This window comes from Adiantum capillus-veneris, chromosome 27 (assembly GCF_014529385.1).
Source record: "Adiantum capillus-veneris isolate H3 chromosome 27, ASM1452938v2, whole genome shotgun sequence".
NCBI classification, from domain to species: Eukaryota; Viridiplantae; Streptophyta; class Polypodiopsida; order Polypodiales; family Pteridaceae; genus Adiantum; species Adiantum capillus-veneris.
The window spans coordinates 42,133,791-42,160,070 of record NC_140957.1 but is presented as its reverse complement, the minus strand read 5'-3'; the positions used below and the strand labels follow the sequence as shown (position 1 = coordinate 42,160,070).

At 44.5% G+C, this 26,280-nt stretch overlaps 1 protein-coding gene across 3 annotated transcripts in view; it reads right to left on the bottom strand.

Annotated features, from left to right (window-relative positions):
• Positions 1 to 1,519: 1,519 nt before the first annotated feature.
• Positions 1,520 to 26,280, bottom strand: part of LOC147421846 (phosphoribosylaminoimidazole carboxylase, putative / AIR carboxylase) — a 37,798-nt gene continuing 13,037 nt past the window's right edge. The window contains exons 7-17 of one of the 3 annotated variants that reach the window (XR_015186863.1): positions 19,274 to 19,347; positions 19,054 to 19,201; positions 18,553 to 18,726; positions 17,426 to 17,513; positions 3,916 to 4,053; positions 3,721 to 3,815; positions 3,502 to 3,619; positions 3,246 to 3,340; positions 2,452 to 2,558; positions 2,237 to 2,379; positions 1,520 to 2,148 (exon numbers count right to left, since the gene is read on the bottom strand). Coding sequence is in view for 2 of the 3 variants with exons in the window: in XM_086503698.1 (XP_086359824.1) it covers positions 2,292 to 2,379; positions 2,452 to 2,558; positions 3,246 to 3,340; positions 3,502 to 3,619; positions 3,721 to 3,815; positions 3,916 to 4,053; positions 17,426 to 17,513; positions 18,553 to 18,726; positions 19,054 to 19,201; positions 19,274 to 19,347 (1,125 nt within the window). In the remaining variant the exon portion in view is untranslated. Of the gene's footprint in view, positions 2,149 to 2,236; positions 2,380 to 2,451; positions 2,559 to 3,245; positions 3,341 to 3,501; positions 3,620 to 3,720; positions 3,816 to 3,915; positions 4,054 to 17,425; positions 17,514 to 18,552; positions 18,727 to 19,053; positions 19,202 to 19,273; positions 19,361 to 26,280 lie in introns of all 3 variants that reach the window. The other 2 variants (XM_086503698.1, XM_086503699.1) reach the window with 2 other exon arrangements.

The following is a 26,280-nucleotide window of genomic DNA, read 5'->3' as shown; positions in this document are numbered from 1 at the left end:
TTATTTTTTTAGCAATTCCATCTCAAGAGAGCAATGTGCAACTAAATGTTATTAAAATTCAATTATTGATGGCCCAAAGTTCATAGTTTTCTTTTTGTGTAACTTTAGGTACATCCCTTTTGTTCATATGCTCAAAAGCTTACCATAGGAGGGTTTCATTCTTAATATAACTTTGTGGAGTGGTGTCATCTCAGCAATGTTTTTGGTTGAACCTAACAATAGCATTGAATATCTCCAACTCTAAATAATTACTTGTATATCATGCTTCTTTAAGCTCCCTTCTGTGTTCTTATAAATCTCCGCGATTCATCATATCTAAACTACCACCTAGATTAAAGGAGGATCATTTATTTAATGATTAGAAGCATAGCAACAAAATTAAACTTGAAAGATGTAAATATTGCTTCTCATATATTTTTACCTCTAAGAAATCACTCTCTGAAAATATCCATTCACAAGGAGATTTTCAATAGCATAGAAGCCCGAGACCGCTCCATGAGCAAAGAGCCATATAAAATTTAGGAAGACGGGGACAAAAATGAACAACAAGAAAATGCATGCAATGATGTACGGATTTTGATATAAGTTGGAATCTTCTATTAGCTATCAATGACAATTGTGCCATGATTATGTTTAAAACTTATACAAATGTAACGGACTTTCAATATCTAACTCAAGAAGCATGCCCATAAATAGGTCTATGCAAACTAATATTTTCATAAGAGTAAGTTTTACTACTTTTTAATGCCCAAAAAATACATCAAGTGGGGGTGAGCTTGTGATACAACAAAAAAGAAAAGTAACTTAAAACTATCTTATATAGTAATGGGAGTAAACTTTTATCTGTAGGAGAAGACAATTAAGTAAACAGAGCTCAAAAATTTATGAAACTCCACAGAGAAACTCAGCAAGCTGCAAATCTTTGGAAGTCCATTCATTATCATAACAAGATTCCTAGGGTTTATGTACAGGGATACACGCTTGAACATCCTCTTGGCATACCAGCACTAAACTATTATCAGGTTTCAAATGACTCCACTCTCTCAATTCTGCATCAAGCTACCACATGAGACTCTACAGGTGGACTCCGAGCTACTATCTACATCATGATGCTAACCTCCTCTCAGGCTTTTCTCTATCATTTACAGATTCTTATCTGTTAACTAGAAATTTGCAATTTCAAAAACTGCATTTTTTCATGGTTTAGCTGTAAATTATCCAAAAAACCTGTAAATACTTCATAGCCCAGTTTTTTTGTTCCGTTTAGAGGAATGTTCTTTGGGAACACTGAAATGTTCTTTAGACCAACACGGGGAACGGAGCCTCCAGCCGCCGACAACCAGCAGAAGCAAGGCAGTAGGAATGCTTGAGAATCCAGGACCTAATTCGGTGTACTACTATCTACCATGGTACCCCTTTCTATTAACATGTGTTAAAAGGCAATCAATAAGAAGATGACATATTACAAGCACATTCACACCGGCCGCAAAGACTGAGCGAATCCCAGCTCACCCTGACCTTTTAAACAATCAGACACTCATTATTTCAACCATTACGATGTTATACAATTGTGGCTTCAGACAAAGAAGAAAATGCTAGCAATTACAATTGAAATGGCCAAAAAAAAAATTGTAAAGAAGATTACCACCCAAAAGGATCCTTTGTCTGATGGTCGGCAATGCCTCCTAATACCACTAGCTCATGCAAACCTCCCATTTAATTGAGAGTTTTCACTCTTGCAAGCGTGGACATTACAAGGATGTTATCAAGGCCTACCGACCTTAGCCTACTGTTAACACCATGACAGGTTTCTCCAACAGAAGCTGTGTAAAGCTTGCTGAGAGCAAGGAGATCAAGGCTTGTCGAGAGCAGGGAGATCAACACTAGTTGCCAATTCGCATAATTTAGCTCTCATCTCTCGGTCAAATTTCTCAGGTTTACATTCCCAATAAGGGCTTGTATACATCCTTTCTCTATAAGATATCTACTTCCATCATACAGTTGTTAAGACGCCGGTGGCCAAGTGAAGTTATACTGAGTGCTTGCATCGTTTATCTTGGATTGCAACTGCAGCAACTTTTTAATCCATTCTGTAGCGGTGTGACGTATTACAGGGAATTTAAGGTGACTCCCACAGGACAATCCTTTCTGCGACATTATCACAAGTTGCTTTCAGCGATTTTCAGATGTAATAGAAATGCAGGTCTCACATCATTACAAAGGCATGCTTGTTCACCTAGCACAGTGCATTACCGAATTTTGCCCACTTGTCAAGCTTTTACTACAAGATATTAAGAATATGCCTTCCATCCAACTTCTTCCAGCTTCTTGGCCTTGTCAAGTACTGTCTCCTTCATATTAGATTGATACTCCAAAACTCTGCATTCAAAGAATGCAAGCAAAGTCAGCAATCACATGTTTTCATCAGCATTGATGAGTAACAATGCTTACTTTTCTCTAAGCTTTTCATCCGAAGTGCTCAGTATTCTAACAGCTAGCAATCCTGCATTCATGGCATTGTTGATAGCCACCGTCGCAACAGGCACCCCTTTTGGCATCTGCTCATAAGAAGTGACCACGTATTAGTCTCTAGAGTTGTCTCATTGCCTGAATTCAGAAACAAGTTAAATTTTTAACAACTCATTATAGCTAGAAGGTGCAGCATAGTCAAACCCTAGACAGAGCCAGCTCTAGTCATGCATTACTGAGCGCAGACTAAGCTGTTAACCACGATACAGCCTTCGTGACTCCCATATATCTGACCAAATGATTCACATGAAAAAGAAAGTGCAAGTTACAGACTCTTGGTAGCCATACACAAGACCGAATAGCCATCAGCTCTATCATGGATACTAGTGATTAAACACTGCGACAATATTCCTCATGTTAAGACAGTGGAGGCGACACTCAATATGATGGAAAACTAAGCCGGAAAATTTGAAGCAGCAGACATAATAAAGAGAGGTCAAGTCTTTATTGAAGTTAGGCGTTTTCTTCTCCACTCACAACTCAAACTCAAACTCAAACTCAACCCAAAATTCAAGAAACTTACCACCTCATGGCAACCTCTACCAAAAAATTGAGTACATCAAAATGCTTAAGCTTAGAATGTTCATGCAATTGAGAAAAAGGAGTGTGCATCTCATGCTTTAAATTTGCAAGGCTGAGAAGCGATTTTTGGTTTAAGAGGCTATGAATATTGTAGTACCATATGCACAAATAACCATGGTCAATCTGGGCAGTACCTGGACAATTGACAACAGTGAGTCCAAACCATCCAACGACGAGCCTCTGACAGGTACGCCAATGACTGGAAGAGGAGTCATTGCTGCCACCATACCTGGAGTTCACACTATAAGGTTAAGCATATGTGTAGATACTACAGCATAGGAAAATAAGACATAATAGCAGCTGTTATGTAGCCTGAACTCAAGATGCAATCATACTTCACCACTGCATAATTCTAGCCAAAAAAATGAAAGAAAAACAAATCAGCATTACCAGGTAAATGTGCTGCGCCACCTGCCCCTGCAATGATTATTTGTATGCCACGAAGATGTGCTTTCTGAGCATACTCCACCATCCTTTCCGGTGTTCTATGTGCAGAAACAACAGTTACCTGCGCACAAATGCTTATAGATAAAGCTGAGAGGAGAGGAACACAATGTGAAAGCTAACAGCATTTGGGTGAATGAATTTCCAAGTGTTATGTGAGCTCACTTCGTACTCCACATCAAAATAATCAAGTAGCTCTGCAGCAGCTCTCATAACTGGCAAATCTGAGTCTGATCCCATGATAATACCGATAGACGGCCCTGAGGAGCACATTTCACCCATAAAAATGTGCAAAGACCAAATCCACTTAATCATGAAGTCTTGATTACAACCTATAGTTGTTCATTTAAGTGTGCTTACGTTTATCAATGAGATGATCTTCACAAGACCAAGAATTGGGAACTTCATCACCGACTATTTCATGCATTCGATTCCTCACAACAGCATTTGATGAACCCACCACCGTAATATGGCCCATCTTTCTCTTCTTCCTTATTTCTGCATTTTCACCATCTCTCTCTCTCTCTCTCTCTCTCTCTCTCTCTCTCTCTCTCTCTCTCTCTCTCTCTCTCTCTCTGTGCAGCCTCGACCCTGCTCGAACCCTAGCCTCTTATGACTCCTGTCTCCCTTGGGTGAGGGGGCAGCCCTAGGGGAGGCCACAGAGCCCTGCTCCCCACCTCCAGTAGTAACCCCGCCCCTGCTATGCTCGCGTGCACTCTCGCTCTCTGCAGCCTCGACCCTGCTCGCCAGTTTCTGCCCCTACTCGCCCGGCCACCCACCCAAGCTCAGACCCGTTTCGGCCTCTGCACAGGCCCGGCCACTTGCCCAAGCTGAGCCCCGCCAGTCTCAGCCTCCTCTCACCCGGGTCTCGACCTGCTAGCACAGAGAGGCTTCTTTTCTTTTAATTTAATTGAGTATCGGGTCTCACAGAGAGGCTTCTTTTACTTAAACTGAGTATAAACCCTTAAATGTGATTTGCTTTCTTGATCAAGTGCCCACCATGGCCACTCGGGCCTCTTCTCGCGGGAAGCCCACATTTGCCGGTGTCATGGCAACACCCCCCAAGGTGGACAGCATGGCTCGGCTTCAACATGAAGTCGAAAGACTTCGCAAGGAAAATGACGCCTTGAAGGAAAGACTCGCAGCCATCGAGTCTCGCCTCACAATTGTGGAGGACTCCAACAAGGGAAAGACGGAACAAAAGGAAATCCAGCTCAATACGGAGACGGAAATCATCCTCACAGAGAAGGTAAAAACTCAAGTGCAAGATGTCATTTTCCACAAAGTTGAAGATCGGGTGGCGTCCATGCTACGCGAACAACAACGACAAGATGCTATTGCTCTCAATGTCCGCATTGGCGGGCTCCCGAGCAATTGGCAAGGAAAGGAGGACCCCAAGTTCCACGAGTCTTTCGCTCGCATCCGAACAACAACCCCCATGATACAATGGGATCCAGTGTCAATCACCACTCTCGCTCACGAGCATCACACCAACCATGCAATTCTTACCTTTAAGACCAAAGCGGATGGAGTCAAGCTCCTTGAGCAATCGAAGCTTCTCAAAGACACAAAAATTTGGTTTGCCAAAGATCTCACACCCACCCATGCAATTCTTACCTTCAAGACCACAGCGGATGGAGTCAAGCTCCTTGAGCAATCGAAGCTTCTCAAAGACACAAAAATTTGGTTTGCCAAAGATCTCACACCCACCCATACAATTCTTACCTTCAAGACCAAAGCGGATGGAGTCAAGCTCCTTGAGCAATCGAAGCTTCTCAAAGACACAAAAATTTGGTTTGCCAAAGATCTCACACCCACCCAGCTCAAACAAAAGAAGGCAGAACTACAGAAGATGCGAGAAGCGCGCATAGCAGGAAAATGGGCAGTCTACCGAGGAGGTAGAGCCATTATTCAAGAGTTTCGAACTCCCAAACCGGTTCCCTCCTCACCTCCTTCTGCATAGATTTTGTTCATCTTATCTTATCTTAACTTTCTTTTTGGACCCTCAGTCCTTAACTGAGATGTATCACACAATCCCCTCACGTTTGTAATGTTTTGTTTTTGGTCCCATAGGTCATATCTGACCTCCGTGGACGATAATACAATCTATCTATCTATCTCTCTCTCTCTCTCTCTCTCTCTCTCTCTCTCTCTCTCTCTCTCTCTCTCTCTCTCTCTCACACACACACACACACATATTTTTTTTATTTTATTTTTTATATAAGGCTGAAAGCTGCAAGTGTCGAAAAGGTTACGTGACCAGGCTGCGACTAAGACTAAGCACAGGCTCGACACAACAAGCAAGGGGGGTGGGGGTGCTTCTTGCTGTCACAAAGTAATGAGGTGTCTACCGATAGCAGATACCCTAATTTCTGCCAGAAACCCTAAAATTCCTGCAAACCCTAATTTCTGCCAGAAACCCTAATCCTAACTGCTGGCTGAAACCCTCAAATGGCTGGAAACCCTAAAAGCAGGCGGCCATGCCACGTGGCAGCAGTGTACGGATATTTCCAGAAATCACGGGGTTTGGAAAAAAAAACTTTTAAAAAATATACATATATTTTTGAGCGACGCAAATCCCAACTTTTGGCTACGCTTTGGAAGATGGAGAGAGAGAGAGGCATGATTGCTTTATTTTGCTCTCATTGAGAGAGAGAGAGAGAGAGAGAGAGAGAGAGAGAGAGAGAGAGAGAGAGACTGCTTTTGGACTGAAAGCTTTTGGGCTCTGCTTTTGGGCATCCCTTGTAACCTTTAAATTAGTGGTTTAGGGCTCACTTCTCAGGGCATCTGGACGCAGAGTCTTGAGAGTGAAACCCTAACTGCTTTCTTAGGCACGGAACTCCGCCGGGCCAGTGCAAATCTATTGTGATCTGTGAATTGTTTTGAAGTGGTTATTTGGTGCTGTCGCGATTGATTCTTGACTTGGAGAGTCCAAGTCTGTTACAGTGGTATCAGAGCACGGCCGATTTCTCTTCTACGGGAAATCCGATCCCCATTTTTTTTTTCCCGCTACACCTATGGCTTCACGCAAGGATCAGTCGACCCCCTCTGCATCTGGAGATGCGGGCAAGGATCACAACGAAGATTCCGGTAGAGAGTATGGCCCGCCTCGGCCTAGTGAGGCGGAGCAAAGAAAGATGAAGCGTCTTCAATTGATCGGCAATGCAACAAAGATGATGCTCAGTTTTGCGAAGGATCTGAAATTGGCAAAATATATGAGCGAGACTTCTTTTCAGGAAGTGCATGCGCAGTGGCAGAAAACCACTACACCACCCCTGAAACCCGCTCTCAAGAAACCTTCTGACCACAAACAGTATTCAGGGAAGGAATTACAAGAGGTGGTTGATGCACGGATTGCTCAGCTTTTTGACACGCAAAAGAAAGCCAAAAAGCACGGCAAAAAGCAGAAGAAAGGCACTGACTTCCCGGGATATTTGGGTCGTCAGTCGACATTTGACGAGGCAAAGAAACAGAAGAAGCGTGTTCGATTTGAAGGAGTACCCAGTTCTTCTTCTTCTTTTTCTTCTTCTGACAATTCTTCTAGCTCTTCAGATTCGAGCGAAGAAGACAGAAAAGGTAAAAAATGAAGCAAGAAACAATGCTTCGGAAAGGGCAAGAAAGAGGCAAAGAAGGCTAAATCTCGCCCAGAGACTGACAGTTCTACTGAGGACTCGTCTACAGACAGCTCAGATCCGATGACGGAAACTTTTAAGCGAACAAGAAGAATTTTTACAAAGCCAACGAGTATTGACTTTCCCGAAGATAAAAGCAAGAAAGCCCCAGAGTTAAGGAAGGTGGCAACTCGATCAAGTTTGATACTTTTTCAGGATACTCAGATGCTTCGAAGGCTTTGTCTCTTATACAGCAATTTGACATTGCTTTCGCGGGAGGACGCTACTCAGAGCACTCCAAGATTCGGAGAGCTGCCTCTTACTTCAAGGGGAATGCTCGCACTTGGTGGTCCACGCTTCTTTTAAACAAGACTACGCCAATTAAATGGCTGAAATTTAAGAAGCTTTTTATTTCTTCTTGGCTGATGCAAGAGTATGAACGAGATATACGAGCTGCTTGGAACCATCTTCGGATGACCAAGAAAGATACAATCAATGCTTATTGTGAGAGATTCTGGAGCTCTTTTCTACCCGCCTCTTCATTCAAGAAGATCTCATTCAGAGAACAGATTGAGCGGTTCACCTTGGGTCTACCTACAGAGATCCGAGATCACTGCTTGGAACAAAAATCAGCTTCTATTCAGGAGTTGATGAGTCATGCGAAGTGGGGCTTTGTCATTTACTCTAGCAGTCTGACCTACCCCACAGATGAGGCCATGACACAACGAGCCGAACAGACTTCTGGAAATGAAAGTAGAAAGAAAAAGAGCAACCCAAAGAAAAAGGATGCACGACCCAAGCTTACTCCTGAGCAAAGAACTCGCTTCATCAGAGAGGGGAAGTGCTTTGGATGCGGGGAACATGGACATATCTTCGTGAAGTGCCCTAAACAGGCACCGAAAGAACAGAATGATAAGGACGACGACAGGCCTGAGAGTTCGAGAGAAGCTGAGGAACGTGGCAGAAAAGGCAGATAGAAAAGCAGAACTGGTACCACATGGCGTGGGACCTGCACCGAATCAAATGAATGAAAGTACAAACTTTGCCGCTTTCTGGGGCAAAGTGAAGGATCAGGAAGCTCTTTTGAAGGAGCCAAGGCCAACTTCTTTTCACTTGGAATTGGCGGCTCGATTTGGAAACAGACCATCAGAGTTTGCGCTACTTCTTGTCACAGTAGCAGCTTTCGGAAAAGCAGATGCGGTGGGCGAACATCTTGTCACGGTTTTCACTTCCAGATTGTCCACGTTCAGGGACAGAAGAATGTGGTGGCAAATGCTTTGTTTTGGAAGCCGTTGGTTCTGGCTATTTCCGCGATACATCATAGAAGCTTGGAGGATAAGGTCGACCAGTATGCCACAGATACAGATTTTGCAGATATTTTCACACGGATACGGGATGGGGAGACAGTATCGGGATATTCCATTGGGGATGGCTACTTGATGAGAAAAACCATGTTGTGCGTTACACAGCCGTTGAGGGAAAAGGTTATGACTGAATGCCACTGTCCACCTTTTAAGGGTCACCGCGGCATTGCTACCACCATGAAAGGGGTAGAGAGATACTTCTTTTGGCCGAGACTCAAGAAGGATGTGGAAGAGTTTGTGCGCAGTTGCTTAGTATGCCAGAAGGTCAAGTTTGACAGGCATAAAGCACGGGGATTGTTACAGCCTTTACCCATACCCACCCGCCCCTGGGAAAGTATTGCAATGGATTTCATTTTTTATCTTTCGAGAACACAGAATGGTCACGATGATTTTTCGATAACATGGCATGTCTGAGACGATTGTCTCTGACAGAGACCCCATATTTATGAGTTTGTTTTGGAAGGCAAATTTGGGAGAACATTGGCACGCATTTGCAGTTCTCGTCATCGTTCCACTTGCAGACTGATGGGCAATTTGAGATTGCCAAATTCAGTGGTTTTAGATTTATTGAAGTCTTGTATCTCAGATCAAAAGACTCAATGGGAAAAATACTTACCTTTGGTGGAATTTGCCTACAATAACACGATACACTCTTCGACGGGGAAGGCGCCATTTGAGATTGTTGAAGGTGCTGCGAAGGTTCCACCCTTCCTAAGCATGCAAGATAAGATCTTTGAAGCGGATGAATATACGCGAGACTCAGATACGGCTTTAAACAAGGTTCGCGAGACTTTGCAGAAGTCTCAAGAACGACAGAAAAAGGCAGCAGATCGCCATCGTCGCGACTTGAAATTGAAGGAGGATGATTGGGTGCTCTTACGTTTTGAGAAGGCACACCTAAGAAAGAAAAAGGGAAAGGAGAGGCTTTTTCCAAAGCTTAGTAAGCGATACTACGGACCTTTCCAGATCACTGAAAAGATAAATGATGTCTCCTTCCGATTGAAACTGCGAGATACTTGGAGGATTCACAATGCATTGCATATGAGTCTCTTGAAACCTGTTAAGGGTGATGTGCCTCATGATGGGGAGCCTGATGAGCAACCCAAAGTGGAAGAAAACGAGGAGATCCTTGTTCCTGAACAGATTTGGCATATAAGGATAAGAAGACTAAAGGTAAAGTCCGAAGGCGGTTCTTGGTTAAGTTCAAGAACTATCGTGCATTTGATGCGAAGTGGATGGAGTAGGAGGACCTAGCAGATACTCCTCGGATTGTGAAACTTTACCTCAATGCTTTGGTTTAGCATAGTCTACTCCAAACGGAACCCAGAATTCAGCTTGGCCGGAGATCTGGTGCAGTGGGATGCACAAGAGGGGAGTCACTCCACTCCTTTGTCAACAGATGCCTTGATTTTGATACTAAAGTCACTGATGTCTCTTTGAGCTTCAGGGATACTGAGAGCTGACAGTATTTTGCTGGATGACTTTATGAAATGGAATTCCTGATTATGATACTGATTTGTTCTTGACTTCTTTTAAGTGCAGGAACTGATAGCCGAAATGACTGCAGCATTTTGGTCTGATTGATCTCGAATAGACATGGTTGCAATAGGGGTTAGTCAATCGGACATCGATGAGGTCCTGATTGGACCTAGATGTGATTGCTAGCTACATTGCCGATAAATCATGGTCTAAGATCCGAATGAATGTTGAATGTCATGTGATGTCCAGTGATGTCTAGTGATGTCCCGTGATGCCATGTGATGTGACTGTCGATTTGGTACATGTGCTAGATGTGTGTTACTAGTACGTAGGTACTAACAGTCAGTGTCTGCTAAGACGGTTTATGCTTTTGTCGGTTTTGCAAGCGTAATCGGGGTCGATTACAATGCTTTCAAGAGGGGGGTATGTCACAAAGTGATGACGTGGCTACCGACAACAGAAACCATAATTTCTGCCAAAAACCCTAAAATTCCTGCAAACCCTAATTTCTGCCAAAAACCCTAATTTCTGAAAACCCTAATCCTAACTGCTGGCTGAAACCCTAAAATGGCTGGAAACCCTAAAAGCAGGCAGCCATGCCAAGTGGCAGCAGTGTATGGATATTTCCGGAAATCACGGAGGTTGGAAAAAAAAAACTTTTTTTAAAATTATTTTTGAGCGACGCAAATCCCAGCTTTTGGCTACGCTTTGGAAGATAGAGAAAGAGAAAGGCATGATTGCTTTATTTTGCTCTCATTGAGAGAGAGAGAGAGAGAGAGAGAGAGAGAGAGAGAGAGAAACTGCTTTTGGACTGAAAGCTTTTGGAGCTCTGCTTTTTGGGCATCCCTTGTAACCTTTAAATTAGTGGTTTAGAGCTCACTTCTCGGGGCATCTGGACGCAGAGTCTGAGAGTGAAACCCTAACCGCTCTCTTGTACTTTGATGATTGATTAATACATAAAGAAATACCGAAAGGGGCGCCACTCTTTGGGGCCAATATCTCTAGGCATGGAACTCCGCCGGGCCAGTGCAAATCTATTGTGATCTGTGAATTGTTTTGAAGTGGTTATTTGGTGCTGTCGCGATTGATTCTTGACTTGGAGTGTCCAAGTCTGTTACACTTGCTCTAAGTGCATTGTGTTCACGCTACTGCAACTAGTGATCACTTGATGCTGACTATTTAGCAACCCTTCTAAAGCTGTTTCCTTCGTGCAATCATTAGCCTCAATCATACAAGGCTGTTGCAGCAATTCCCACATTTGCCTGATAATCTACGCTCGAGGCTACCTTTTCTATCAGAATCTTCCGCACTTATCCTATCCATGATCACGCCAGTTGACTGAGCTGCCCTGGCCAGCGGTGGTCACCTGGATTCTATTGTTTTAACCAAGTTTCTTGTTGGTCCTCGTAAATAAAATTGCGCACCAGTTCAACTTAAGAAGAGGAGTACAAGTACTTTATGCAAAGCCTCACACGAGGAAAATGATTTTTGTGAACGGTTTCAAAAGCTCTGGCAAAATGATTACCGGATCTGAAGTCAGCTTTTCTTTCAAGTGTGTGAAGGCTAAAATTTCCTTTGTTGTCCACTTGAAAGTAATTCTTCCCTTGTAGTGCATGGATCAACAAAACAACGAATGAACCTCTTGTAATAGGACCATAAACCTAGATATCTTTGAATGTGATGTACAGACTTCAAGTCTAGCCATGACCTGATTGCTTCCACTTTGGCAGAATCCATACGTAGCCCATCCTTTGAACAATGTGCTCAAGAAAGTGAATCTCTTTCAAAATGAATTCATTCTTCTTCGCATCTTGCGTAGCTCATTGAAAACTGCGGTCAAGTGATCTCTATGCTCCTCTTCACACTTTGAGTAAACAATCATGTTATCAAAGAATGTACCCACGAAATTTCTATGTGGTCTAAATATTATGACCATCATTCTATTGAACGTGGCACGAGCATTTGTGAGACCGAATGGCATGACAAGAAACTCATAGAGACCAAATGTTGCCTCGCAGTCTTGTGGACATCTTCTGGCCTAGTGCGTATCTGGTGGTACCCACTCTTTAGGTCTATCTTGGTAAACAGTGACGCTCCCTCAAGCCGATCAAGAATGTCATCTATCCTTGGTACGGGGAACTTGTTCTTGATGTAGTCAATGCACATGCGCCATGAACCATCCTCCTTCTACACTAGGAGTACACGCGAACAAAAGGGGGATGAACTGGGCTCAATCAACCCCTTCTCTAAAAGCTCGTTGACCTGACTAATAATCTCTTGTTGTTGGGCTGCACTAACCATGTACGGTGGTCTATTCGGTGGACTAGAACCTGGCACAAGATCTATGGTATGATCCTCAGGCCTCTCAAGAGGTAATTCCCCTTGCAAAGAGTTCGAAAAACAATCACTGAAACCACTCAAAAAAGTTGAACCGTCTTTATCTAAGGTAGACAAATTAGATACAACTTTAAGCACTTCTTTTGCAAAGATCAAGTATGTAGAAAGATGATTCTTTATTACAAATGAAATAGCAGAAGCAGAAACAACTTGAACAGACTTGCCTTTAAGCTTTACATCAAGGACATGAGTCTTTCCTGTATGTACAAGGGTAATCTTTTTGTTGCAAGTATCCACCATAGCATGCAACCTATAACACCATGGGATACTTAATAACTCATCACACCCCTCAAATGGTATAACATGAAATTCTTCCGCATCCACATAACTTTGAATGTGCAGGCGAATGAAGTTTCCCCACAATGGGAGTAACAGGCTCTCAATGACTTGGGCATGCCAAACCTGCTCCACTTGTCATACCTATCTTCTCTGCACAAATGCCCAACTTTGATGCCAATTCTGGTGATACGAAATTTGCACGAACTCCTAGATCAAAGAAAACCAATAGTGTCTGACTCTAACTGTGCCCCAAGCTCTGCACAATTCCCTGGCATCTATGTTTGGCTGGTCACCAACCAAATCTGGGACAAGTCCTACACTGGGCTTTGGCTTCTTTCCTTTATGGTCTGACCTATCATCCTTATCGTGTGACTTCTTTTGTGGGCATTCATTCACAAAATGTCCCTCCTCTTCACAAATGTAGCTTCTTGGCCTTTCATTTGCTAGAAAAATGCCTTTCCTTGTCCTCGCCCAGAAGAAGATTTAGAATGCTTCTTGGACATGTCACTTTCATCATTGGAGTGTTTCTTTGTGGGAGGCACAGAAGACTTTGTTGCAACATTGCCCTTGGCTGAAAACTGTTTTCCCTATTGCTATTAAATCCATCGGAATCTCCCTTCGACAGATTGCTGGCCACTCAATAGTCCCTGATTTTCTTAGGCAATCCTCAACAGTACTTCTCAATCTGTTCTGACAATGGCACAAACCTATAGGAGGTTACTGGCAACAATGCGACCCAAAACTGTTCATTGTACTCTTCAAGATTCGCACACTGTTTAGCATTCAACTTGTGCCATTCTGTCATCACATCCACTTCTACAGGTTTGTGCAGTAGTCCCTGATTTTCTTAGGCAATCCGCAACAGTACTTCTCAATAATGACACAAACCTGTAGGAGGTTACTGGCAACAATGCGGCCCAGAACTGTTCATTGTACTCTTCAAGCTTCACGCATTGTTTAACATTCAACTCGTGCCATTCTGTCATCACATCTACTTCAAAAGTGTTTGTAAGCCATGCAGGTGCAAAAAAGCTGTTTGAACTAGACCCACGTTGTAGGGGCTTGACCCTGATTCAACAATGCAGTCTACCATTGAAGCGCATTTGCAACAAACTTGGACACCCCAAGTCAAGATTCTACTGCGACACAGCAGCGATTCACTTCAAACAATTCAGAAAAGACGACATGGCCCAGCGTAGTTGCCAAGAGGTATTGGCCCCAAAGACTAGCGCCCCTTTCGGTATTTATTTTTTTATTAATCTGTGTGCAAAGAACGAGTCCACGGGAACTCACACTCAGACTTTGCGTCCAGATGATCTAAGTAATGAGGCCCAAAAGACTTATTTATTCTTACAAGGGATGCCCAAAAGCAGAGCCCCAAAATCATTAAAAAATAAAAGCAATTAATCTCCAAAAGCTTCTCAACTCAAAAGCATTAATCCCCAAAAGCTGGCAGTGCGATTTGTGAAAGTCCGTACTGTCAACGTAAATCACGGAATTCTGTACGCTGCCACGTCAGCATGTCAGTGCATTTTGCGGTTGTCCGTACAGTGCCACGTCAACATGTCGGCGCAATTCTCGGACTGCTGCCACATCAGCAGGGTGTGTGAGTGTGTCTAGGGGCCTGCCATGTCACCAGGTTGTGACATACCCCCCTCTTAAAAAAATTGTAATCGCCCTAGATTACGCCTGCAAAACAGACAGAGGCCATAAACCGTCTTAGTAGACACTGGTTGTTAGTATCGACGCACTAGACACGACATATCTAGCACTTGTACAAGACAACAGTCACATCACCGGACATCAGAGGACATCACATGACAAATCACATACAAATTTATTCCAAATCTCAGACCATGATCAATTGGCAACGTATTTAGTAATCGCATCTAGATCCCTTCCGAACCTCATGGATGCCCGATTAACTAATCCTTATTGCAACTTGTGATCTCGCCATGCTTAAAAGACCTGTAGCAGATGGTGTCTATGTACTGCTTCATCCTTGGAGAAGACTATAATGTCATCAAAGAAAGTGCCGACAAATGATCTATACTCTTTGAAAATCCTATCCATCATTCAGTTGAAAGTCGCTGGAGCATTGGTAAGGCCAAAAGGCATCACCAAAAATTCATACAAACTGAAGCTCGTTCGAAAAACTGTCTTGTAGACATCTCCGGGGCGCGATTCGGATCTGATGATATCCGCTTTTCAAATCAATCCTGCTGAAACGAGGGGATCCCTGAAGTCGGTCAAGAATATCATCGATCCTTGGAATCGGAAATCTGTTCTTGATGGTGATTTTATTGAGAGCTTTGTAATCAATGCACATTCTCCATGATCCGTCTTTCTTTAACACCAACAACACCGAAGAGCAGTAGGGTGAAGTACTCGGCTGGATAAGACCCTTTTCAAGAAGGTCTTTCACTTGGTTCATAATCTCTTCATTCTGGGCTCGGCTAACTCGGTAAGGTGGCCAGTTCTGTGGTGTGCTTCCAAGAATCAGATCAATGGTGTGATCCTCAGGACGAGATGGAAGCAACTCCCCTGGCAGGCCCTCAGAGAAGCAATCGCCATGAGAGTGGAGAAAATCTTGGCGTTCTTTATCAAGTTCAGACATGTTCATTCTGTGTTCATCATTGAACTCTTTCAAGTAGATCGAGTAAATAAAGAGATTGGATTTCATTAATTTGGAAATGGCCAAAGCCGATACAATAGGGTGAGACTCGCCCTTCAGTTTCACATCAAGTATAATTTCTCGACCCTTTTCATTCGTCAAAGTTGCTTTCTTTGCCCGATAATTGACCATGGCGTTGTTCTTATGGTACCAAGGGACTCCGAGGAGGACGTCACAACCTTCCAAGGGCATTATGTAAAAGTCCTCGTGCCCCAAATACCCCTGACAATGCAACCGAAGTTTTCCAATGACAGATGTAATGGCTATGTCCCGTCTAGGTGCCGCTAGAACTGCCTCTACAAGTGGTCCCATCCTGTCGGGTGTAATCTCGAGCCGCGCCGCCAATTCAGGTGAAATGAAGTGGGCCTTGGCTTTTCCATCGAAGAAAATCAGGGCTTCTTGATCTTTCACTTTGCCCCAAGCTCGGCAAAGTTCTAAACTTTCATCAATCAGGCTTGGGTTCATACCCATGCAATCAATCTGGTACCCGTCTTGCTTTCATCTTCCCTTTTCTGCCACGTTCCTCTGCTGCTCCCGAACTCTCCGGCTTGTCTTTAGTTTGTTCTTGCTGGGCCTTTTTGGGGCACTTTGCGGAGATGTGCCCATGTTCCCCATAACCAAAACACTTTAAAAAATTGTGACTTAACGAGTGGCTGAAATTCCATCTGGCGCACATAGGCTTCCATACTCATCAGAATTCAATGCTAACTGGCCTGACCAGTCCCAGACTGACCCACCTAGACTCTCGATGTGAGAAACCCGTTCGGCCACAACCATTTCACACTGGCCATGCAATCTCCACTTGCACCTTTTCAAGGGTTTCGAGGAAAACAGGTAAAAATAAAATAAATAAAAATATGTAGTACATATTTAAACAAGAAAAATACACCTCCTGATGACAATCAACCATAGGAACTTGTGTAACAGGAAGACACCAAGTGCTAACAGAAAAGAACAGACTAAACAAACTTAAGACACTTCAAAACAACTGAACTGAAAGAGATGCACGACACACGAGACAAGGAGAGGCAGAGTTCCACCCCAAGAGAGCACTAGCCCCAAAGCCTGGCATCCCTTTTGGAATTTCTTTATATTGCTTCAACTCGGTACAACCCCGGAAACACTTTTCTGCACCTTCCACGTGGTAAGATGCCAAAGATTGAGCCTTGGGCAGATATTTAAAGGCCAGCGTAAATTGCGGATCAGCCATACAGCAACCACGTCATCATTTTACGCTAAGCCTTTGTGTGTGGGGGGGTGCTGCTTTATTTTACATGCCTTAGGCCCCATCGGACGGGGTTCCATAAGTTGGTAAAACTTTAATAATTGGGCCGCTCGGTGAGGAACTGTAAAGTTGGTGAGAACTTCTTCTTCCTCTGCTATAGGGTTTAGGCCCCTTGGCCGAGATCTGCAAGCTGACTAGGGTTAGGCTCAAGGAGCCCTAACCCGCTGGGTCTTCAGTGGCTTGACACATCAGCAGTTTGTGACAACTTGAGTTATTCAATGTTTACCGAGGTATGCTTTCACGTGTCATGGATTATGGCTGCTTTGTGCCACTTGCTGGCTTCATGATAGGAATCTAATCCCTCTCGTATGAATCAGCCTTCAACAGGTCACAAAGGGATTTTTGGGATTATCATCATAGAGGATGAAAATGGATCTGCTGAACTAGCCTTCTTAAGAGGGCAAACAAAGTACTCCACTGATGTGTCACCTGTGAACATCATAAGAAATTGATATAGTTCACTCTAGAGAGCTGCAATGACACAATCTGCTTTAGCCAAAGAGAGTAGAGAGTTGCGAGAGCAGCAGCAAATGACCATGCTTAATTCCATCCCACAAGATCGATGATCTATTTTAACCTATACAATACAGCAAAAATAAAACTTGTCACAAGTTGAATCTTGCATAAAAATTTCCCTGCCTTCTGCAAGAATATTTGAATTTACCAACATAATTATAGCCAGCACAATGACACGAACTTTCAGATACTCAAAACAAATTGAGTGTTCTGTGATGTGAAGACAGAACGCAATGAAAGCTATTAGCATGAATCAAAGACAAACCTGGCTTTCCATACCAATGAACACTTGCACCTGAAATAGCTACAGCCTTTCGCATCTTGCTTTGAGTAATTGCAAATCCAGCTTCCCCCTACATCGCACAACAGATGCAAATCAAACCATGCCAATATAGCCTCAAAATTGCTGGGTAGAACAGCTACCAGTCTTGCCCACAAATGAGTCAGGCATACCATCATCCATGCACTATACTCATGATGATCCCATATAGCAAACAATCCGAGATTAATTCACCATTCTAAATAGACCATAGGAAGTGTGATAAAAAGTCAAACTCTCAAGTCAAAAGCCAACAAAGAAGGTTAAGTAGGTGGGATTGCACCAAAAGACAAATACCATAAAATGACCTTATTAACCTCTACCTCTGAAGGGCAGAAAATTCCGAATATAAAAACCATTGCTAAAACACTTGCACATAACACAACGCCAAGACAACGAAAACCTATAAACAAAAGCAAATAATTAGGCAAGACTAACCTGGCATTAATTTGTTAGGAAATAAAAACAAAACGGCGACTACTTCAAAATGACTCAGACAAAAGCGATGGGTGCAAAATGAATTGAGAGAAGCTCACCTGAATAAAAACTTGTACTAGAATTAATCTTTAAAGTCATCCACAGAAAGCAAAGACTTACATCCTAAATTTCCGACTCATACAGCCAAAAGAGTAAATTCTTAGATCCTGACATAAGCTATAGACTAGCATGAAATTCTACAACATACAAACCTGGAATGAAGTAATACACGACCAAACTAACTGTGCAACATGAAAATTTGACAGCATATAACTTCATTGCTTGTCCAGACAGGAACTGAAAATCACCTTTATTATGTGTAGCTTTCATAGGTATAATATGTGACTAAACATGCATAAGTAACTTCATTACTCCTAACATATCCGTCACATTATTGTTCTATGCATATTTACTCAAAAGGTTCAAAAGGCTACAGTGTCGGGAATAGATTTTACACGAGAGATGCTTTTCGATTCAGGTCATCCTAATCAGGCCAAGAAGAGAGAATGATTTTCAGACATAAAACTTCAAGCAACAAACATTGAGTCCTACAAACTAGCACAACCACAAAAAGAAGGAAAATTAGAATAGACAACCTCATCTTCACCAAGCAGATTGTACATGATTGCTGCAGCGACTTTCATGGTTGCATCCCCTAATGGAAGCCCCAACACTGCTCGAAGATGCTGCTCAAACTGAGAAGTATAGCATGCCTCAATCGTGTAGTGTCCACTGTTGTGTGGTCTCGGAGCAACTTCATTCAGAAGGACCTGCAGGATAATTAAAAGTCCATTTCCATCCTTCTACCTCTCTGCACCCCCTTCCTTCCTGTCCTGTTGCCCTCTTTTATCCCCTCCCACCTCTCTCAGACGTTCAGATTTTACCCAACAAGGTCTGCCTGGTAAAGAAAATATGCTTGCTTGTCATGAAAAAGTATCAGCTAGCCATTTAGGATGTGTGATAGAACCCTTGACCCAAGAGTCTTGATCTCTTACAAATGTTCCATGCCCTGAGCTTAAAATTTCATCTTTAATTATAAGCCCTCTTTCCAACTTTGAGGTGAAATAAACATGAAAGACCTGATCAAATAGCCATACCTGTCCGTCAGCGAGTAAGAAAAGTTCTACTCCGAAAACACCGGCACCTTGCAGAGAACCCACTGCTTTTTCAGCAAGAACAGTCGCTGAAGCTGATAATGTTTGGGAAATCAGCGCTGGAGCCTCAACAATGTGACAAATGTTGTCCCTGAATGCACAGATGTTATCAAAAAGCATATTACACAGCTAAATGTCACCAATCCAATTCTACAGCTCTTACTTGTGAATAGTCTCAACAGTAGGAAAGCACTGCAAGGTACCATCTCTCCCCCTAACAACCATGATCGACAATTCCTATACATGGCACCTGTATAACCGTTAGAAATGACCAGCCTAAGAGAACATTTAGTTTAATACTGACAAATTGCATACACATTCATAAGGTCAGAAACTATGAATTTAATGAGCTCTAGGAAGGGTTAAAACAATTGCAACACACAAAATCAAGCAACACGAGTGGATATAAAGAAACAAGAATCGACAAAAATCACACTACAAGACTTTCTTTCCTACCTGAGGACAAATTCATTCCAAGGTCCCCATCATAGAACAAAGTCCTCTTGCCTACCTCATCAAAGTCTAAAATCACAAACTGAAACTACAACCAAAGGGTCTTTACCAATAGTACATCCTCACATTGTCACGTGTGCATTGCACTCGAGCCATGTGGACAAGCTACTGCTGCAGGTCAGCATCAGTCTTAGTTAGCTTAGGATTTGGCGTGGCATTTTGTGAGCCTCTCGAAGGACATGCATAATTAAGCAGGTCATCATTGCATACCCTCACTTGCACACTACAGACACTTAAGCATATATGCATTAATAAGTGCTTCGACATGACATTAATTGTCACGAGGACGTGGCAACTCCTAACCTTAGTTGTTGGTTTCTTTCCAATGATTTTTATTTAATTTTTGGGACCCTCTTTTTGAAGTCACAAATGGCCAGACATTGTGTGGCTAGTGTGAAACGGCCCATGGCCGAGAGTTTCACCCGCAGACGGGAAGGCCTTGTCGCCACGGGTTGATCGGGCCGACCGGCACTCGAATCCGAGCAGTAAAAGGGTGTCTAGGCTCAGTTCAAAGTCATTTAGGCCCCCTCACTACACTTATAAGTCGATGGGTACTAGGAAATTAACTCAAAAGAGGCAAAGTGGACACTTGGCGGCTACAGATGATTTTGCCAAGTCTGCATGAAGAGGGGCACCCAAAATGAGAAAGGGGGCTGATTTTTGCCAATAAGTGACTACAGAGTGTGGTTGAGTGCTCGTATGCACCACGAAAGTCATCCAATGCGTGGGTATTTTGTTTGTGAAGTTTCCTAGTACGGTTATGCTGCCGAAATTGGGCAGAAGAGGTCTTTTTCAGCCTGGATTATGCGGGACAGCTCGTAGAAAATCGCGAGTGTTTTATTCCCTTTTTGATAAAAATAAAGAAATATCGAAAGGGGCGCCAGTCTTTGGGGCCAACAGGTTGTCCGTGTCTGCTTGGAGCGCTCTAGCTTCCAAGCCGTGTTTATTTGAAGAGTTAATTCCAGTCACATGTTTAATTGTGAAGTTTCTCTCCCTAAAGTCTAAAGTAAAGTTTCGGGTGAAAGCCAAAGTCTACCGCCCTACGGGCCGGTTTCATGGTTCCGTCGCCGGGACAAAATCACTTTTTGCTCAAGAAGTGAGCCTCTGTTGGTTTTTGGTGAAGAGACAGAGTACAAGAACGCAAGATTACACTATGGCCGACAAAGGGAAAGTCGTTATGGAAAAGGGTTCCTCTTCGCAGGAGGCAGGCAGGCAAGTAGGCAATTCCTACAATGTTTGAGGTTGGCAAGAGTTCACGGCCACCCCTGTCTGTACCTCTTGCTAATGTGAATGCTCCTCCAGTGCACAGCTTTATGACTAGGAAACTTGAAGATGATGCATTCAGAACTCAGTTGGTTGCCATAGTAAATGTTTTCACTCGACTGGTGCAGAACCCAAGGTTTATGGAGTTTTTGCAAGCGCCACAGCAGACAAGTCAACTCACACAGCCAGTAGGGCTCCCTGAGGCTCAAGCCCAAGTCCTTCATGCATCCCAGCAGGATAGGGAGCACTCGCACGTTGCACACTCTGTCGGGGTTCCAAGACAGGTTCCTTCTGTCCATGAACAAGTGGTTAGAACGCCAATTCCACAAGTTTTTCCAGTTCAGCCCGCCACCTTTCAGAGTCCACATGTTGCATTAAATGGGCAGGGAACCAATTTCCAGGCAATGCATCAAGTTTTTCCACCACCCACAGTACATCCTGGGTATTTCAGGGGTGGATCTGTGTTCCAAAGTATGGTTGGTTATGTGCCTGGAAACGAGCAATATATGCCAGGAACACTATTTGGGGGTTTGCAAGGCATGATGCCGAACCCCATATATGGTAATATCGGCATGCAGCAAGGCTTTCAGAGCAATCAGGACCAGTTTGGGGTGCCCTGGGGAAATTTTGGCATGGCTGGTTTTTCAGGACAGAAGCTAAATACGGCACTTATGACGCAAAATGTCAATGGCCAAGGAATGCCGATGATCCCTACTACATTACCCATGTTGTAGACAATTCCTTATGACAATTTGGGGGCACTAGAAAAGCTAAAAGCCTACAAAGAAGGTGGTGCAACGTAAAGTTTGACACTTTCAGCGGCTTCGAGGATAAGGCAAAGGCTCTTACTTTCCTCCAGCAGTTTGATACACCTTATGCAAGGGGGAATTTTACAGAGGCCTCTAAGGTCAAGAAAGCTGCCACTTTCTTGAAAGGCAATGCGCTTACATGGTGGACGACATTGTTGATGCAAGGACAGACACCCGCCACATGGGTATACTTCAAGCAAATGTTTGCATCTGTGTGGCTGTCAAATGAATTTGAAGCCAATGTCATGACGGATTGGCACCAACTCACTGCGGCTACTTGCAAGAGCCTACAGGAGTACAATCAGAGGTTTTGTAAAGCGTTGCTCTCAGTAACCTCCTACAAGTTTGTGCCACAAACCGAGCAAATTGAGAAGTATTGTTGTGGGCTGCCTAAAGGGCTTCGAGATTACTGTACAAAGAACAGAGTGGCTACCCTCACTCAGCTTATGGAAGTTGCCAACACCGGTCTTGCCTTGTTGAATAGTGGGTTTCCGGGCAACGTGAAAGGGGGGCAGCAAAAGAAACATTCAGCAAAGAAGCACTTTGTGAAAACGGCTCCTGAAGCGTCATAGGGGTCAGAGAAGGTCAACAAGGACAAGGACTCAAGTCGAGGCTTCTGGAGCGCAGGCAAAGAAAAAGAAAAGAAAGCCTTTTGTGGGTAAGTCGCTTGAGGAAAAGGTCTTGATGGCTAAGAATAAATGCTTTATATGCGAGCAGCCTCGTCACTTTGCTACAGATTGTCCACAAAGGAAAAGACCACCTGACTCAGATGATAAAGTAGACAAGAAAGGGAAGAAGCCCAAGCCCACGGCAGGTTTAGTGCCAGACATGGTGGGTAACAGGCCAAGCACGGATGCCGGTGAGTTATGCAGAGCATGGGGTAAAGTCAGAGGCTAGACGGCACTTATTTTCTTTGATCCAGGTGCCAAAGCGAACTTTATCTCACCAGAGTTAGCTATGAAGTTGGGCATCACAGCTAAAGAAATGGGATACACGGCAGAGGCACGGTTGGCATGTCTTGGCCACTCAGAGTGTGTTACTCCCATCATTGGAAAGTTGCGTCTGCATATTCAGTCGTATGTGGACACAGAAGAGTTCTATATCATGCCATTGGAAGGGTGCGATGCGCTATTGGGAATTCCCTAGATGTTCCGAACACATGGTGTGCTGGATGTCTTCGACAAAAAAATCACCCTTCAACATAGGGGCAAAACTCATGTTTTGGATGTAAAGCTCAAATGGGAGTCTTTCCCTATTGTATCTCCTTCGGCTATCACTTCTGTAATTAAGAATCATCTTTCTACGTACTTGATTTTTGCACGTGATGTTTCAGATAATTGTCAGTCAAATTTATCTCTGTTGACCCTCACCCTCCTCGCGATGTCCTCCCCACAGCCCGCGTTGTCCTGCCCCGCCTCTTCCAGCCCCCGCGCTGTTCCCCCCATGCCCTCAGCCCGCCATCCCATCAGCCCACCATCCTCAGCACCCCTCCCCACCCAACCCCCTTTGTGCACCATCCATTGCCCCCCCCCCCCCCCCACACAAATCCCCTTTTAGGCCTCGCTCTGTTTAGCCTCGTCATTGGTGTTTTTTCTTGGACTCTACTCGTCGGAGTTTCTCAGAGGGTTGTCTCCACTCGGCCCCCTTCCATCACTGCAGACACAGATGGAGGCTCATGCTCCACCCCAGAGAGACCCTCAAGAAGCCCCCTCCCCGACCCTGCAGAGCCCAACATTCAACTTGCTCTTTCGTCGACAAAGCCACCGAGCCTCGCAGCAAAGGTGGAGCGCCTTCAAGCGACTTCCGTCATCTACAAGCTCATCGACACCCGATGTCAAGTGCGGCGGAAGAGGATAAGGATTTGCTCGGATCTAGTACTCTGCACACAAACACAAGGGACACTTTACTTCACTTGAAGAACTGAACTGAACTAAAAAAAAAGAGAGAGACGAGCGAGCGAGAGAGAGAGAGAGAGAGAGAGAGAAAAAAAGAGACGACACAAGGATGTCGGGTCCCAACCCTCAAGGGCCCCCTTGCCCTGTTGCCGGAGCAAGTACTTTCTTTATTCTTGCACAAATGCTACTACAATGACTAAATGTTGAGATGCTAATGCTAAGGGGTATTGATACTGATGTTGTGGTACTTGATGACGACGATGTCGACGACGACGATGATGACGATGACAAATGTGACGATGACGACAATGATGTTGTCGTCAAGTCCAGGATCTACGAGACGATGGCGACGAAGGTGTCGTCGTCAAGATAGGGATATGCGATGACGATGACGACGACGGTGTCGACGACGACGGCGTCAATGCTGAAAACTGAAAACTCTAGATGCTCTGCTACAATCTGCAATTGTTGGCAGTGCTACTGCTGATCTGCAATTGCCGGGCCGTGCAAGGGATGAAATGCAAAAACGCTGGCTGATCTAGGCTGAAATTGCAAAACGCTTGCTGAGGTCTGCTGAATCTGAAAACACTAGGCTGATCTGGGTCATAATGGGAAATCCTGCGAGGATCTGCAACGGGAGTTTGAAGGTTCTCGCGAGTCTAAGGGCTGAAACTGAAAACGCTGGTTCTCCTTGCTGAAAACGCTGGTCTTCTTGATCTTGAGAAAACACTAGGGCTTCTGAGGGCTGCCTAACTGCTTGGGTGTCTACCTCCTTGTGTCCCTGCTTCTGCTACTTCTCTTGAGTGCCCAATGGGTTTCTTTTATAGATCTTTAGTAGTTTGCCCTACCTACTTTTCCAACAAAAGTCATTTATTAATAAACAAGTGAAAAATGTGTACTTTGGCAAAAAGGGTTCAATGCTCTGAAAAATTCTCATGCTAACTGACTGTGCAAGAGAGGGTATGCAATTGTGACCGGCCTGGGCATGCACGTCCTGCTAGAGGCTCACAAAGTGCCAGGCTCAATCCTAAGCTAGGCTATGACTGATGCTAAACCATGGCAGAAGCGTGTCCACGTGGCGCAAGTGAAGTGCGCACTGACATCCGACCTGGTAGAGGAGAGATGCGTGATCTCCTCCAAGCCCGCCTTTTAGCAATGGTGGGCAAGATCCTCGACGTTCAGCTTCTCGGCCTTGGCTACTACGAGATAGAGTTTGAGACCCCCGAGATGGCGTCCAAGGTCATTGCGATGAGCCCTCTGGCCATCCGAGCAGCTCGAGCTCATTTTCAACAATGGCGCCATGGTTTCGACCCAGCTACCGATGTTCTTGTCGAGGAGGCAGACCTTCCCATCTCGGTCTGCTTCCCTAGCCTGACGAGAGAGTACCTTCCGCTCCTGTCTAGGATTGGCTCAGACATTGGGATTGTCCTGGAGACACCTCGTACGACAGCCTCTGTAGCTGCCAAGGCAGCTGGCATATCCTCAGTACGCGTTCTGGTTCGGGACACCCACAGTGCACACCCTCCCCAAGTCATTCTACTACCTCGGGTGAGTGGTGCTTGGCTCCGCCAGAGTGTGGAGTATTCGAGCCTCCCGAATCAATGCTTCATTTGTCGACAGATGGGCCATCTTGCGAAGGCCTATCCACCTCGACCTTCACCTCAAACTCAGCCCCAACCTCCTAAGGCTGGCCAACATCAGCAGACAGAGACACAAGGTACTCAGGCAACTTCACCCTCTGAGCCTAGGGCCCAGACAGAGGACTGGCAGCAGGTCCGTGGTCGGCGTTGACAAGGGCCACCATGTCAGCCTGGCCCTCCAGGTCGCCAGGCTTCAGCCCAGCAAAAGTGGGTTCCCACAGGGAACCGTTCAATCCTCTTCAGTGACACGGGGCCCCTGTTCCACCCTCCTCCTCAGCCTCACCACCAACAGCCCCTCCTCCCCCCCCCCCTTCCTTCTCGTCCTTCCCCACCGACTAGCCCCACTACTTCCACTTCGCCCACTCATACCCCCCAACAGACCCATGGGGCTGAACCCTCCTCAGCTGTTAGGAGATCTCTTGGCAGCGCTTTTGCCTCGAGCCGCTTGGCGAGAAAGGACAACCTTTCTTGCGAACCCCCTTCTGAGTCTATGGCCTCACGCCATCTCGAGTGAATCTCATCAATCCAGTAATTCTTCAGATGTTACAAAAATTTTGGGTCTCTAGACTACTTGATCAATCTTTTCACACGTGTCAACCTACAGTTGACGTTTCTACTTGTCACCAGCGTGTGACTACTATCTATCCTTTTTGTTGATTTCTTTCTTATTATTTATTCATTTTCACTTTTTGGAAACACCCCTCTGGAAATCGAACTGCCCTGCATTGCATAGCTAGTGTGGAACTGTTCAGAGGGAGTCCAAGCCCGAGGGCAAGAGAGCACTAAGGTTGGACAAGGACTATGGTTAGCCAAAGTGGGGTCATTGACTAGCCAAAGTGGAATCCTTTGCTACAGAGGCTACATTTCAGTTCTTGGTGTGGCTACAGTGTACAAAGAGGGTCAGATGACCTAAAAAGATACAATGGCAGCATCTCCTAAAATTTAGGGAACTGCTATTTTGGGACTTGAAAATGTGTTCGCGTCATTACCTCCGGAATGACAAGGGGAACATTTTATTACTCTGCCGTGAAGTCAACTGGGCAACCAGTC